This window comes from Corvus hawaiiensis, chromosome 5, assembly GCF_020740725.1.
Source record: "Corvus hawaiiensis isolate bCorHaw1 chromosome 5, bCorHaw1.pri.cur, whole genome shotgun sequence".
In the NCBI taxonomy this organism is placed as follows: Eukaryota; Metazoa; Chordata; class Aves; order Passeriformes; family Corvidae; genus Corvus; species Corvus hawaiiensis.
The window spans coordinates 46,587,875-46,602,505 of NC_063217.1; the positions used below are offsets into that span (position 1 = coordinate 46,587,875).

A 14,631-nucleotide genomic window follows, 5' to 3' on the forward strand; every position below is an offset into this window, starting at 1 on the left:
CAGAGGAGCGGAGCAGCAAGGAAAAGCAGCAAACTGGTACAGCAAATTGCACCTTGCAACTCAGAGCATGACGTTTATGTACCTTGGAAGACTCTGCTAGGTAAGAGTTTTTTGCTGCATGGCATTTGTTCCCCAAATTGTGTTGGATCGAGTGTATCATTATATGCGTGGGTTTTAGTTGTCATTTTGGCTGCAGGTGGTTAAAGAGCTGCTTCCAGGCATGGTGTTTATATTCAAGGGACAACTTTCCAAGTGACAGCCATCTCAGAAGATGTAGGTTTTGCTCTTTAGCACCGTTAGGGCCCAGAAGAGGCCCAGGCCCATGTTTACACACCCAAACTGAGCCCGCAACATGACCAGGTTGGTGGTGATGTGACACAGGCAGTAGCAATGGACTCCCTGTGTTAAAAATTGTCTGGGAGCAGTTGCAAGCTACCAGTCACCTATGAGAACAAATCGCATGTTATTATTTGCGTTATCATCAGCCAAAGGATTTGACTTCTCTCAGCACAGAAAATACCTCATTCCTTGGCCTGCTTCTCGCATCACTAGTTCATGGCAAAAATGCAAGGGATTTGTTTTAGTCACAGGGGACTGGCTCCTTTGACAGCAGTGAGGATTTCTGTCATCCTCCTAGCAAAGGAAAGGAGCTCCCTCATGGGGAAACCAACAGGGTAGAAGGCAGAAAGGGAAAAGTGACTCACCAAACTTTTTTTCTTCTTTTCAGAGCTCAGACCAAACACGGTTTATAAAGGCACTACCTGTGCAACAGCAAACTCTCACTTCTGCTAAGAGCACTAGTAAAGAGCCATCAAACACAACACAAAGGTGCAGCACTCCCAACTGGAAGGGAAAATTCCCAGACTATCTAACCCTTGACTCTGCCATGGCCATGAAAACAACTGGCTCAAAGAAATACCTCCAGCTGCTCCTTTTTCAGGTTGCTCTTCTAGAGCCTGTCTTCTGTGGGAAGATACTGGTTTGGCCAACAGAAGGCAGCCACTGGCTGAACATGAATGTAATTTTAGAGGAGCTCATCCGCCGCGGGCACAGCTTTACTGTCCTGACATCCAACGCTTCCCTCTACATTGAACCCAAGCCTAACGCCATGAAGAAGTTTGAGATCTATAACGTGCCCTTTGAGAAAGATGTCCCTGAGAGCCTGATTAATGGAATAGTGAATCTATGGCTCAACAACAGGCCAACTACCTTGACCTTCTGGCAGTTTTACAAGGAGATGGCAAGACTCTTTACAGGCTGGCAGGAGATGAATAAGATCATGTGTGATGCAGTGCTGACCAACCAAGAGCTGCTGGCTCGTCTGCAGGGGTCTGGCTTTGACCTGGTACTGTCAGACCCGGCCACCCCCTGTGGGGAACTCGTGGCTCTCAAGCTGGGCATTCCCTTTGTCTACTCACTACGTTTCTCCCCAGCCTTTGGTCTGGAAAGGCACTGTGGCAAGATCCCAACGCCACCATCCTACACACCTGCAGCTCTGTCTGAGCTCACTGACCGCATGTCCTTTGGGGAGAGAGTAAAAAACTTTCTGTCTTACTATGTGCAAGACTATGCTTTCCACAGCTTCTGGGGACAGTGGGATATCTACCACAGCAAGATCTTAGGTAAGTCTCCTGATATGTCACTTCTTGTTATACAGAGTCCATCCTTATGGCCTGCAGAGCTAGGAACCCACCAGGGTCGCAAAGTCAAGGGAGAGGTCAGCAAGAGGTTTGTCATTGTGTTTGTCATTATGTCCCTAAAAAGGCATGAGCCACCATCAGTCAGGGTGTTCTGCTTCTATGCCATTGCACTGAGACAGGATCAGGGTCATCCCAATTGATGGATTTGACTTTTGTTATAATAAATTTTAGTGTGGAGTTTCATACGACTTCCACACCATACAGGGCACTCAGCAAGGGTGACTGTTTGCACAGAAAGCAGCCAAGAACAGAGACATTTCCCTCATCCGAAGGACCATAACAAGGAGGGGAGACCTGGTGAATTACAAGCAAGTCTTGCCACCCTCAGTAGCAATACTTAAATGCACTGTGGCTTTATAATAGAGACTTCACTTATGTCACTGGTCATATAAAACCAATTCTCTCTGCACAAAACAAGTTTTATTTAGAACATACCCTCCCACCCACAAGCAAACAGTGAAAACAACAAGTCATTCCCTGCAGGCTTTTCTTCTGTGTGATTCTTTTGAGTGATTATGCAGAAAAATATGTTTATTAATCACACGTCATTTCTACTACCCTCACATTAAGCTCTTCAAAAAGACCTTTTGCAAATCTCTCAGGGTTCAATTGCCTGCAAATACCTGCATGCTGCAAGACTCCACAAGTACACCAAGCTGGTGACATGTGTACAGTAGATAAGGTATCTCAGCTTGGTATCTTCTCACAGTCCAGCTGTTTCCAACACCTGCATTTTTGTCCCAGAAAGCATGCTCTAGGCAGCATGGAAACCATGCCAAAAGCCTTGGACAACAACATTAGGAAATCATTGTGTAACAGCACTGGGCAGAAATACTGTAATAATGATTTTTAGCACAGAAAAGAGAACTTACACTATTTCCTAATGGCACATCAGGAGAGACCATATAAATAAAACTGTTTAATGGATTTTCTGGTTCAATTTATAGTGCATAATTGGCACTTAGTGGCAGGCAGGAAGCCTGCACTATCCCCTCCTGATCTCCCACGGTGCATGCTCTGGAAGAGACAAGTTCACATGAGGACAGTCTTACTCTGATACTGGAGTCATTTGCTGTGTAGTTTCATCCACTTCGAGATGCAACTCTTTGGCTGCAGACCCGGATCATCACTTTACGTCTGTTCTAAAGGGATACTCAGTGGCTCTATAAAAGGAAAAGGGTGCCCATACAGTCAGTGAACATCTTTGCTGGCTACCCAGCTGTGTTTCAAAAAGCCAGAAGAATAAAAAGCCAGCTCTCCTACCAAACAAGTAACACAGAGACTGTAGTTAGACAGGCAGGGGGGACGGGATTACCAACAGGGTACAATCCCCGCTGGACTGCGCCTCCTAAGGCTGGCGGCTCTCCCTGCTGCTCCGGAGGAATCACCTCTTCCAGCTTCAAGAAGCTGTTTACCACCAGAGGGTGCCAGCTGGTGCCAGTCACCTTTTTTGTCCCCTAGGAAAACGTGATATGAAACATGCTATCATGCAGTAGACGGTTTCACACCGCCTGCGTTTGGCTCCCTACCCTCGGGATCAAGGCAGTGTCACGCAGGCTCAGCCCACTTCGGGAGCCTCACTGCTTCCGCTGAAGGGAGGCCGCGGGCATTGCCACACAGGGCAGGCTATGGCAGGGAAGGAGGTGGCAGCGCTGTGGCTGCTGGCCGTGTTGGGCTGGGGGTCCGGGGGGAGGGTGTTGGTCTGGCCGGCTGACAACAGCCACTGGCTGAACATGGAGCACATACTACAGGAGCTTGTGGTCCGGGGCCACGAGGTGACCGTGCTGCTGCCTTCATGCTTCCTCATCCTCAATCCCACACAGCCCTCACCCTTCCAGTTTGAGGTGATTGAGGTGCCGATCACCAAGAAGGAGATGACTGACTTAATGGATGAAATTTTATATTTTTTTTTTTATGAGGAGAGAGAGCTACCTGTCTGGAAAGGTGCTTACAAGATAGCTCAAAAGATATACCAGATGAAGAACATAACCAAAATCATTTGTGATGGAGTTGTGAAGAATGAGGCCCTGATGGAAAGACTGAGGGCATCCGCCTTCGATGTCCTTTTGGCAGACCCACTGTCACCCAGTGGGGAGCTGGTTGCCGAGAAGCTGGGTATCCCCTTTGTGTATACCTTCCGGTTCTCCATGGGCAACACAGTGGAACGGCTCTGTGGAACACTCCCAGCACCTCCTTCCTATGTACCAACCACCCTAACCAGCCTGACAGATAGGATGACCTTCTGGGAAAGACTAAAAAACCTCCTCAGCTATGCTCTGCAGGATTTTGTATTTCATTACATTATCTGGGGAAGCTGGGATCAATACTACAGTGAAGTTTTAGGTAAGGCTGCTCTCTTTCCAGAAATTACATCTGCTGTACACACAAGACTAAATACCCAGACATGAGAGATTAAGGCACAAATCAGGAGCAAGACAGCCCCAAATTCACTCTCCTTCCTTCAAAATTCCTGCATCAAGTCAAACAATCCAGGCAAGTACAAACATTGCCTGTTAATCCTCACCTGCTACACTGGTACAGCTGTACAGGTACTTCCAGGATTTGTAAAACAGTGCTAAAGCACTTGAAACAGAGCTCATTAGTCATATTCATAGATGAATCATGACAAACACTAAGAACAGTAAAATACTATATACCCACCAAACACTAGCACTTTTTCTCCCTTAGCATACTTCTTGCTTCCTACCTTGTCTCAAAATGAGAGATTAATATCCTCCTCTGGACCTTTAAAAGTCAGGGGGGATCAGAGGAGCCCCAATTCACAGTGATAAAAGGCCCTTCGCAGAGACATGGTTCTTTGCTTTTCTGAAAGTGTCTAAAACCTATTAGATGATGGTTGTATTTATTTGTGAGTGGTTTTAAAATTTTTTAAAATAATAGTTGTATAACTATTTTCCCATTTTTGCTCTAGGCAATTATAGTAATGCTTGAAAGGAAACAGGCCAAACATATATGCATTGCTGCTAGGGAGATAAAATGGATATTTCAATATGAGACTTTAAAGTGTTTTTATTTATATTTCACTAGTAAGTTGTAATTCTGCTGAGAGAGCTAAGTTGTTAAGGTATCCTACCTTAAGAGTACCTAGCTGTGTGTTTGTGTTGCTTATCATGTTATGATGACAGAGACTAGAAAATCTTGTGCTGGCTGAAGCATGGTTTGGTGTCTGCTATGTAACCTTCAGAGCTATTTGGATCTTGTGGTGTCTTTTTTTATTGTGAACTGTGGAGTTTAGCATTTAAGGCTCCATGTGCAATATCTGTTTTGTTAGCTTGCTTGGGCTGCATGATGGATTTGTGCTGAAAACAGTGTTGATAACACAAGGATGTTTTAATTACTGCTTAGCAGTGCTTACAGTGTCAAGGCCTTTTCTGCCTCTCACCCCACCCCACCAGTGAGGGGGCGGGGGATGCACAAAAAGTTGGGAGGGGATACAGCTTGGACAGCTGACCCCAGTTCACCCAAGGGATACCCCAGCCCATGATGATTTTGTGCTCAACAAAATAAAAGATATGGGGGTGAAGTTTGTCAGGGCTGCTGTTTCTCAGGGGCTCACTGGGCATTGGTTGGCTGGTAGTGAGCATCTGTTCTTTTTGCATCATTTGCTTTTCTTGCTCTTTTTCTTTCCTTTTTTGTTTCCTTAAGTTGTCTCAGTCTCAATCCATGAGTTTTCTAACTTTTGCCCTTCCTTTTCTCCTCCTACCGTGGGAGATTTAGAGGCTCTGTGGTGCCTAGCTGCCTATCAAGATTAAACCACAGCACAGAGGAAAGACTTCTGGTCTTCACATGCTGCAAAATGCACTTTGTGGTGAGCAGATAGGAGCTGCTGTAATTCTGAGATAAGCTGTGGCTCTGCAGGACACTCCAGAATGGGATTTGCTGCTTGCCCAGTCCTCCCATGAGTGTTGTTTTGTGTTACAACATTCCCTCTTGCCACATTTACCAATCTTGTCATGTTTACCAGTCTAATCACCAAACAGATGCCACTTTTAATTGGTTGGCTCTACAGTGTTTGCACAGTGAAGCAGTGAATTGCTTCCAGTTCGGTCAGACCAGACTTGTACGTGGAACGCTGAGATGTTGGGGCCAAAGTTCCCCTGGCTACTCTGCGCCTATGCATGCTGCTGCAGCACTGGTTTTTGTGGGAGGGTGGTGGTCTGGCCCACCGATGCAAGTCACTGGATCAATGTGAAAGTGCTTCTGCAAGAGCTCGTTCTCCGGGGCCATGAAGTGACTGTGCTGGTGCCCTCAAGCAATCTGCTCATCAACTACCACGACACCTCCTCCCCTTTCACGTTTGAAGTCTTGCAAGTCCCCTTTAGCCAGGAGACCCTGGATGCCTCCATGGAGGACTTCCTCAATTTCTGGATGAATGAAGCCTCTAATCTCTTCCCCTGGGAGATCATGTGGTCGATGAAAGAGCAACTGGAGGTCTTTACCAATATGTCAAAGCAGACCTGTGACACCGTGGTGATGAACTCTCGCCTGATAGCAAAGCTGCAGCAGGCCAAGTTTGATGTTCTGATCGCTGACCCCCTGTCTGTAGGTGGGGAGCTCGTAGCAGAAATCCTAGAGATCCCTTTTGTCTACAGCTTCCGCTTCTCTGATGGCAATGTGGTAGAGCGGCTGTGTGGTGGGCTCCCATCCCCACCTTCCTATGTGCCCGCTAGCACAATGGGGCTGACACATCAGATGTCCTTTATGGAAAGACTACGGAACTTCCTCTTTTACTTTTGCACGGATTTATTTTTCTTGAAGTTTTGGCGAGATGAATGGGATGGGTACTACAGTAATGTCTTAGGTAAGGCAGCTGTTGAGTGGTTTCTTTTCTTGCATAGGTTGTGCCTTTTGAATGCTCTGGAACCTCAATGCTGTTGTCTCAAAATATGCTTTCTCAAAGGCCAGCAGAGGTGGCAATCCTGAAGTATCTTGCAACTGTACATAATGCAGGATGTGGAGTGTGAGTTCAGATTCTCAAACAATGAATGGTGTCACCTTTCCCTTTCATCCACCATTCAGAGTTTGAAATAGTCTCCTTAAACTACAACATACCTGAAAATTTTGTTCCGACATAGCACAACTCAGGCATGACTCAAAGTCTATTAAAGAGACCTTTTAGTTCAATGGACTTTGAATTTTGCCCAGGGTATCTAAGTTTAGGCAGATAACGAGTGAACAGCAAACACAAGGGCATCTCTTCTGTTGTCCAATCTCTTCCTGCATTTGCAAAGAACGTGTCTGTGCTCTGAAAACTAGTACTTCTTCCCTGGGTTGGTTTTTTTAATACCATATAAAGACTTAATTACACCTTTATATCACTCTACTTGTAATGCAGACTTAATTTTCAAATCAGCAACCTTGTAACTGACTCATTGCTCTTTAATTTAAAGAAAAATTTACTGGTGTAGATTATTATACTTACCAAGTAGTATATGATGCCCTACAGATCATTTTTATCATGCTGCTTATTTAGCTTGATTCCTGCTTGCATTAGGCTGGAATTTGTCAGTACTTCTAACCCTTTTACTCCCCAGTTTCACTTTGTGGAGAAAATACTGCAAAGACAACTTGCAACGTTTACCTAAGAATATATATTTTTCCAAATGGGAAGCTATAAAACATCAGATTACTATTAGATTTTTTTTCAGATGGATTTCTAGAAACATTGGATTTTGTATAAAATGACATTAAAACTTTCTATGAAGTTGGCCAATTTTTCCCAGTATGTGTCAGAAGCAGCTGACCCAGTCTTCAAGAAAACTAGAGATGTCTGTACCTGTCTTTTATTGTTGTCAGAGCAGCCACTAAATGAGTCACCATTTGAAAAATGCTACAGAACTTTGTTTAAACTCTCCCTCTCCCTGACAGGTGATCATCACTTTGTGATTCATTTATTATTTATTTGGAACTAAATTTTGTGTGATTGTTCTCTTCCCCAAAGTGTGTTTTTATTACAAGCACAGGTAATGAAGTCTTTCAGCACTACAAGAATTGCACTTCTATATTAGACATTAAATGCTTCTTGATTGTAGTGCTCTAAACCAATTCTGAAGGTTTAAAATCCTTTTAAAGATTGTATTACCTTGCTCATGGGCACTTGCTAAAGCTGAACATGGGGCAGGGCACGGAATAGGTCCGGATTTGTGGATGTTTTCATTTCATGCATGGTTTGATAAACTACACTGATTGGGAGTGCCAAAAAGACAAAGGTAAGGCTCCTGTTTCACAATCTAGAGCAAACAAGGTCACTCCCATGCATGTTGTAAACCTCTTGCACCTTGTCCACAGGAAGGCCCACAACCCTGTGTGAGACGATGGGGAAAGCAGAGATATGGTTAATCAGAACATACTGGGATTTTGAATTTCCACGCCCTTTCCTGCCCAACTTTGAGTTTGTCGGAGGACTTCATTGCCAGCCTGCAAAACCATTACCAAAGGTATCCCAACTTTGTTCTGCCATTGGCCACTTTGTTACAAAGACTGTTTCTTTCCCTGATCAACCACGCAAACCATGTCCTGAGAAAGCTCATTCGTAAGAAGATGCTCTGGTGCTGCTGGGGAGCATGGAACTATTTAGCATCCTGTGCAAACTGAGGGCTGAGTTTGCAGCCTGCTGTCTTAAAAGAGGATAGCTGATGTCAGCATGGGGTAATACAGTGTCTGTTTTAGGAAAGATAGGTGCTACCTCAGGGCACTTAAGTGTAAGATTTAATTCCAAGATACAGACTTGGCAGCCCATGATAACATTGAAATACCTGATGCCAAAAGGCATGGTGGCAAGACAAATTCTTTAGGTAAAATGGGTCAAAACTTGCAGAAATAGATGAGTGATAAACACTTTTTCTATTGTACCTTAGTTTAAGACACCTTAAAGGGAGTAAACCACTGAGCATCTCCAGCCTATACTCTGCTGTGAATCGCAGTATTCAGGTGGAATTTGAAACTCCCAAATACGGAAGATGACAACATGACAAGCTCTGGTGTAGATTATCATTACTGCAGGAGCCTTGGAAGATATAGGCCATCTTCAGTGCAAATTGTCTCCTAAAAGAAACCTTCCAACTCTCTTCCCACTCCCCTGTAGCAGGGGTTGAGCTTGGGGAAAATGGATAACCATTCTCTTTTGCATCTTACTGCTCCAGTTCACGTAACACTAATAAAAGGAACAGGAAAACCTATTGCTCTAATTTGTAGAAAATCTTTTGAGTAATGTGGTGTGTTGTAAGAAATGAGAACTGTCTGACTAACAAAGTGACAGTACCAACTCAGTGAATGTGTCATCAGGATGCTGAAACACCCTCTCAGTTTTCAGCAGAGCTATGTAATGCAAAGTACTCATTCCAGGAAAATCCAGAATCATGACCATCCTATGGAGGGTATCACAGGGTATGTATGGCCTGTTCCTGATAGTGCCAGGATTCATTCCTGCTGCTTGAAATGTATCATGAAACTTGCTTTCAAAAAGACAAAGCAGCTGTCACCTGTCTCAACTTGTCCTGCTCCTCCTTAGGGAGAAATTGACTGTTTTCCACAGGGCCAGGTCTGTCTTTGTCATGCCCTTCTGTCAGGAGGTGCTCACACCACCATTTTACTTAATATGTTGAAAAGGTTATGCTCTCTATTCATACAGAAATCTGTGTAATCTGCATTGTGTAATTACCCCTGGTATTTCTGCCTCTCCTAGGAAATGGAAGAATTTGTTCAGAGCTCAGGCGAACATGGTGTCATCGTATTTACTCTTGGGTCGATGGTCTACAACCTAAGTGATGAAAAAAGTACTGTGATTGCCAAGGCCCTCAGCCAGCTTCCACAAAAGGTGAATTTCTTTTCAAGCCTAAAACAAGTTGCCTTGTTTTTTTCACTCCCATTGCTCTCAGTGAGCCTTTTACGTTTGGAGTGGCCTGTTCTTCACCTGCATCCCTGCTGGATGTGATATAGCCAGGAAGCTGGGCTCTCTCTCAGGACAGACTGCTGAGTTACTTCTGGTGTTTCACCTCCTCTGAACCAAATCACGTGGAGGTGCATCTACAGGCCAAAATACAAAAACCACTCCATGCATTTTTAATAATTAGCACATAATAACCAATCAAAGAGCTCAACTGGAGCCAAAGATATTTGAATTACTGGGAAAAGGTTATGTGGGTTTGCGATAAAGCCCTAAATTACACGTAATAATACAGAAAGGCACATCACATGCACCATGTTTATCTTATTCTTCCTTTGTTCAAGGTCCTCTGGAGGTACAAAGGGAAAAAACCAGAAACTCTGGGCTCCAACACCAGGATTTATGACTGGATACCACAAAATGATCTGCTTGGTGAGACTGATTCTATTTGGGATGGATTGCCCCCTTGGAAAAACGGTTTCCTTTGTTTTTCCACTAGAATGGTTAATTCAGGCAACAGAACCATGTAACGCTTGTGGGTAACTTCCTTTCACAGCTTAAGCTGCAGAGCTTTGCTCTTGGGAGCCTTAGCTTCCTAAAAGGCTCTGACTTACAGAGCTTGGTGGCAGTTGTGTGGAAGGGCTCAAAAGCACCCATAGGCAGGAGTAAAGAGATAAAGTAGAGATGTACTCTGTAAAGAGTAGAGATGTATTCTGGAGCTGGATTTGGCCTCTGCAGCTCATCTCCAGGGCTCATTCTTCAAAATGCTTGACCTAAGCAAGGATGAAGCAGCGGCTGTTCTGAACCTGATACCGTGTGAAAACTAGCACTGCACAAGAGCAGAAGGGCTGCAGTAACTCTGGGGTAGTCTGGAGGGATGTGCTGATTCACATCTGTTAAAATAAATATGACTGTGTGAAAGTTAAGCATGCAAGGTCTGCTGCTGATCCAGAGGTTAGGGCTGTTCCCTTCTCTAGCAGTGCACTGGCCCCTCTATGCAGTGCTCACATCCCAGTGAATGTAGTCTGCCAGAGCTGCTGTAACATGCACCTCTCCTTCCCTGTTCCAGGACATCCCTTGACAAAGGCCTTTATCACACATGGTGGGACCAATGGGATCTATGAAGCCATCTACCATGGGATCCCAATGGTTGGGATTCCCATGTTTGCTGACCAGCACGACAACATTGCTCACATGGTAGCAAAAGGGGCTGCAGTTCAGGTGGATTTCAACACAATGAAGACGGAGGACCTGGTTCATGCACTGAACACAGTCATTCACAATTCCACGTGAGTTTTGTTCTTGCCTTACAGTAGGTTGAGGTTATTAAAATCCTGGGCTGCTGATATCAGAAATTCTGGTGGCTCTTCTGGGAGTGGAAAATGCAGAGTAGCTGAAGTTTGGGTTTCAGATGAAAACTATCTTTCATTTCTGAGAATCAGCATTTCTCAAAAAGGAGACATCAGTAATTTGATTTTCCTTATACTACATTGTTATGACTGCTTTGAGAAAAACAGATCTTGGAAAGCTCAGAGGAGCATTTGAGACAGTTCTCTGCTAATGTAAATCCTCTGGGGGCTCTGAATGACAATTCTAGTTTTATTAGGTCTTCTCTGCCTGTAGTCAAAACAGTTCTTTCTCCTACCCTGACTTAGCAATATCCTTAGGTTACCATACCTATCAGTCAGGACTTACAGGATAAGGAAGCCTGGCTGGGATCCCTTGCTAAGGATAAGGTCACTGAAGAAGGGATTGGAAAAAATGCAGAAGTCCTCAGTCTTTGGCAGCAACTCCTGTTAAGTGTGAAGGACTTTCAAGTAAGAACTTGCAAATTCCTGAGACAAATGGACCAGCACTCGTGGAGGTATCTAGTATCTGAGGGAGTCAGCCATGGTGGAGGTGATCTATAACAACCTTGGATGGCAGCTGGTACATGTGGCCTCCCCAGCCTTCCCCTTAGTTTTACTACTGAGCATGACCCCATATGGTCTGGGATCTCCTTGTATCAGCTGGGATCAGCTTTCCTTGCTGTGTCCCATCCCAACTCCTTGTGCACCCTCAGCCTCCTTGCTGGTGGGGTGGTGTGAGAGCCAGAAAGGCCTTGCCTTGGTATAAGCTCAGCAGTAAGGGAAACATCCCTGTTGTCTCAACACTGTTTCCAGCACAGATCCAAAACATAGCTACTAATGAAGAAAGTTAACTCTATCCTAGCCCAAATCAGCACACTATTATATTGGAACAGAAAATGCTGCACATGTTTCCATGTTGCCTTTTTTAAAGAAGTATCTGCAAAATTGTTGAATAACTTTTCTTTGGAAAATACTGGCTTTCTCTATGACTATTCTTAACCTAATTTTATGCATACAGGAATAAATTGGACCCGTTTCAAATATATTTAAATAAGACTGATGAAAGTAAAAGCAAGGCTGTCTACCTCCAAGAGGACTGCCAGGTGCTGAATGGTTTGTTTCAGGAATAAGTGAGAAATCTCTTTGGTTTCTTCTTTTTTCTCCCCAGCTATAAGGAAAATGCTCTGAAGTTATCCAAGATACAGCATGACCAGCCCGTTAAGCCTCTGGACAGAGCTGTCTTCTGGATTGAATTTGTCATGCGTCACAAAGGAGCAAAGCACTTGAGACCAGCTGCTCACCATCTCACCTGGTACCAGTACCACTCCCTGGATGTTCTGGCATTCTTGTTCACCTGTACGGCCATTGTTGTCTTCATTCTTTTCAAGTGCTGCCTATGTTGCTGTAGAAGATGTGGCAGGATTGCAAAGAGGAAGAAAGAATAGACATCTTGTTCCCATCAGCAGTTTTCTTCTCCTTGGCTAACTCAGCAACGCATTTATGCACATTCTTTGGTGAACAAATTTATTAGGATATGCTTTAAGCTGGGCATAGCATGAATGCACCACAACAAAGCTGTTGTGGGGCAGAGCTGCTTGCTTAGCCAGTAAATTCCTTCTGGTCTAAATAAAATTGAGTTATAGTTGCTTTATCTCTTGGGACCATTTTAGCTGATCACACATGGTCCGTGCCATGATAATCGCTGCTCTAAGTTTTTAAATATCTCAAATATTCTGGTATATTTCATAAATTCAGCCTTGCCCTGTGTGGTACTGTGGGTCTGGAGCTAGGCTCCTTATCCTTAACTCTGTCCTCTCCTCTAGTGTCATACAGGCTTGATCACTGATTCACAACCAAAATGCTTCCTCTCCTGTCAGAATAGCTCTCTCCAGACTGGACAGTGAAGCCGAGACCATAGGCTCCTAAAAAGCACCCATCTGAAGGGCCATGATCATGAAAATCACGAGCTGCAAGTGGCAAAGGCACTGACTACTTGGGGGCTGAGGGCAGACTAGAATCCTAAGACCATAAAAAAATTACTTTTCTGGGAACCATTTATCTTTTCCATTAAGTCTGGAATTCCTGCTGCATGGGCCATCCTTCTAACTGCAACACTGCAGGGGTGTGAAAACCACCTCTGTCAGGAACTTGCCCATTCTAACCCCAAAGGCCTCTGAGCCATGCTAACTGATAAATGCAGGAAAACCTCTAGAGGGAACTTGCAAAGAAGTAACATTCTATGTGGGAACAGTGCAATAGCCACTTGCTTTGCTTGAAAAGTTGGAGAAAATAGTGCTGCACTTGGGTCAGGTAAGAGTGGCAGTAAATGTAGTACTTCTTCAGGTGTTAAAGATGCCTGTAAAATGCTGCTAGTCCAGGCCTCCTGTTCTAGGTAAGGTTATTTCACTGCTGTGCCAGCTTACTCAAGAAAGAACCTGCTCAAATTTTAACTGATATTTTTAAATACTCTGGAATTGTTTTCAAACAGAACATGATTATTTGTTTACATAATAAAATTCCTTATGCCACATCAACTTTTTTTATTAGCATTGTCATGTTTCAACGGCTGCTTAAACCTCTTCATAGTACATCATGTACAAAAGCTCAGTTGAACCGTTTCCATACTGAAGAGGGGTTATAAGAAGACTACTGCATCTCATGGCAACTTCTGGTATACTGTTCCTGTTGTCATGATGGGACCATAACCAGGAATATGCACAGTGAATAGAAAGTGAATAGAAAGTGGAACTGCATGACACTAAGGCCCCAGATCAGAAAGGGGTTGCTCTGTTCAGAGATCCAGGTGGGTCCCTAGACACAGCTGCACCAAACTTGATCACTACGAGCCCCTGTAACCCAGTTGCTGACATACCAGTTTGGATGGCAGAAGGCCAGCAAGCCTCCCAGCATGCTGCACAGGCACTGGTCAGACAGGGCTAACAAAGGACACTGGAAACAGGATAGTTGGGAAAAGTTGGACAAAGTGTTGCAGTGTTACAGTCCCTGTAAGGAGGTGCTTTGTTTCTGTAACCTACTCAGAAATTTGGCTTATCTAGTACTGAATTTAAAAAGCAAAAAAAAACAAAAACAAAAAAAAAAAACCCCAAACCAAAAACCCAAACAAAACCAACGCCCCCTCTTCATTTTAGAGTCTGTATATAATGCAGAGAAAGATACCAAAGTATGAAGGATGGTCTATGATGCATTTCTCCAACTGGACACAGAATGTACTCTGACAGACTGATCTAATCCTACAGCTAGCAGGCAATACAATACCTCTCTGTGCACAATAAACTGTGTTGAGGAACCCAAACACATTCAGCCTGTTGTACTGCTTAAAGAATCCAAACATACTTGCACACTGGAGGTCTAAGTTTTTGCTTAACACATGTAGATGTTTACTGCAATTGTAGGCTAAAATAAACAGAGCACAAATTATTGCCAGATCAAAAACCCACATTTCCACAACTGCCACACCGTGGCCAGTCCTATACTGCCTTTATAAAAGTAGCTGCAGCACCCAGCAGGGTGGAGCTGGAGGTGCTTAATGCACATACTACAGTCTGGATTTGTTACATGAGAAGACACTGAAGGAAGTTTATGAAGAAGTCCACCATGGCAGTGCTACTCTTAGGAGGTTTGGAAAGTTGGAAATTGGTGGATAAACTGAAGAACT

General features: G+C 44.1%; 1 protein-coding gene across 3 annotated transcripts; it reads left to right on the forward strand.

The window, feature by feature from the left end:
* On the forward strand, positions 1-13,489 carry LOC125325944 (UDP-glucuronosyltransferase 2A2-like). 3 transcript variants are annotated; one of them, XM_048303621.1, is made up of 8 exons: positions 1-100; positions 728-1,626; positions 3,421-4,043; positions 8,010-8,158; positions 9,406-9,537; positions 9,951-10,038; positions 10,676-10,895; positions 12,124-13,489. In XM_048303621.1, exons 2-8 carry the CDS (start codon positions 887-889, stop codon positions 12,398-12,400), a joined length of 2,229 nt encoding a protein of 742 aa, XP_048159578.1. In that variant the 5' UTR covers positions 1-100; positions 728-886; the 3' UTR covers positions 12,401-13,489. The 3 variants fall into 3 exon arrangements, with proteins under 3 accessions (XP_048159578.1, XP_048159576.1, XP_048159577.1); XM_048303619.1 differs by lacking the exon at positions 3,421-4,043 and having other exon boundaries at positions 3-100; positions 728-1,622; XM_048303620.1 differs by lacking the exons at positions 1-100; positions 728-1,626; positions 3,421-4,043 and adding an exon at positions 5,757-6,522.
* The last annotated feature ends 1,142 nt before the right edge of the window (positions 13,490-14,631 follow it).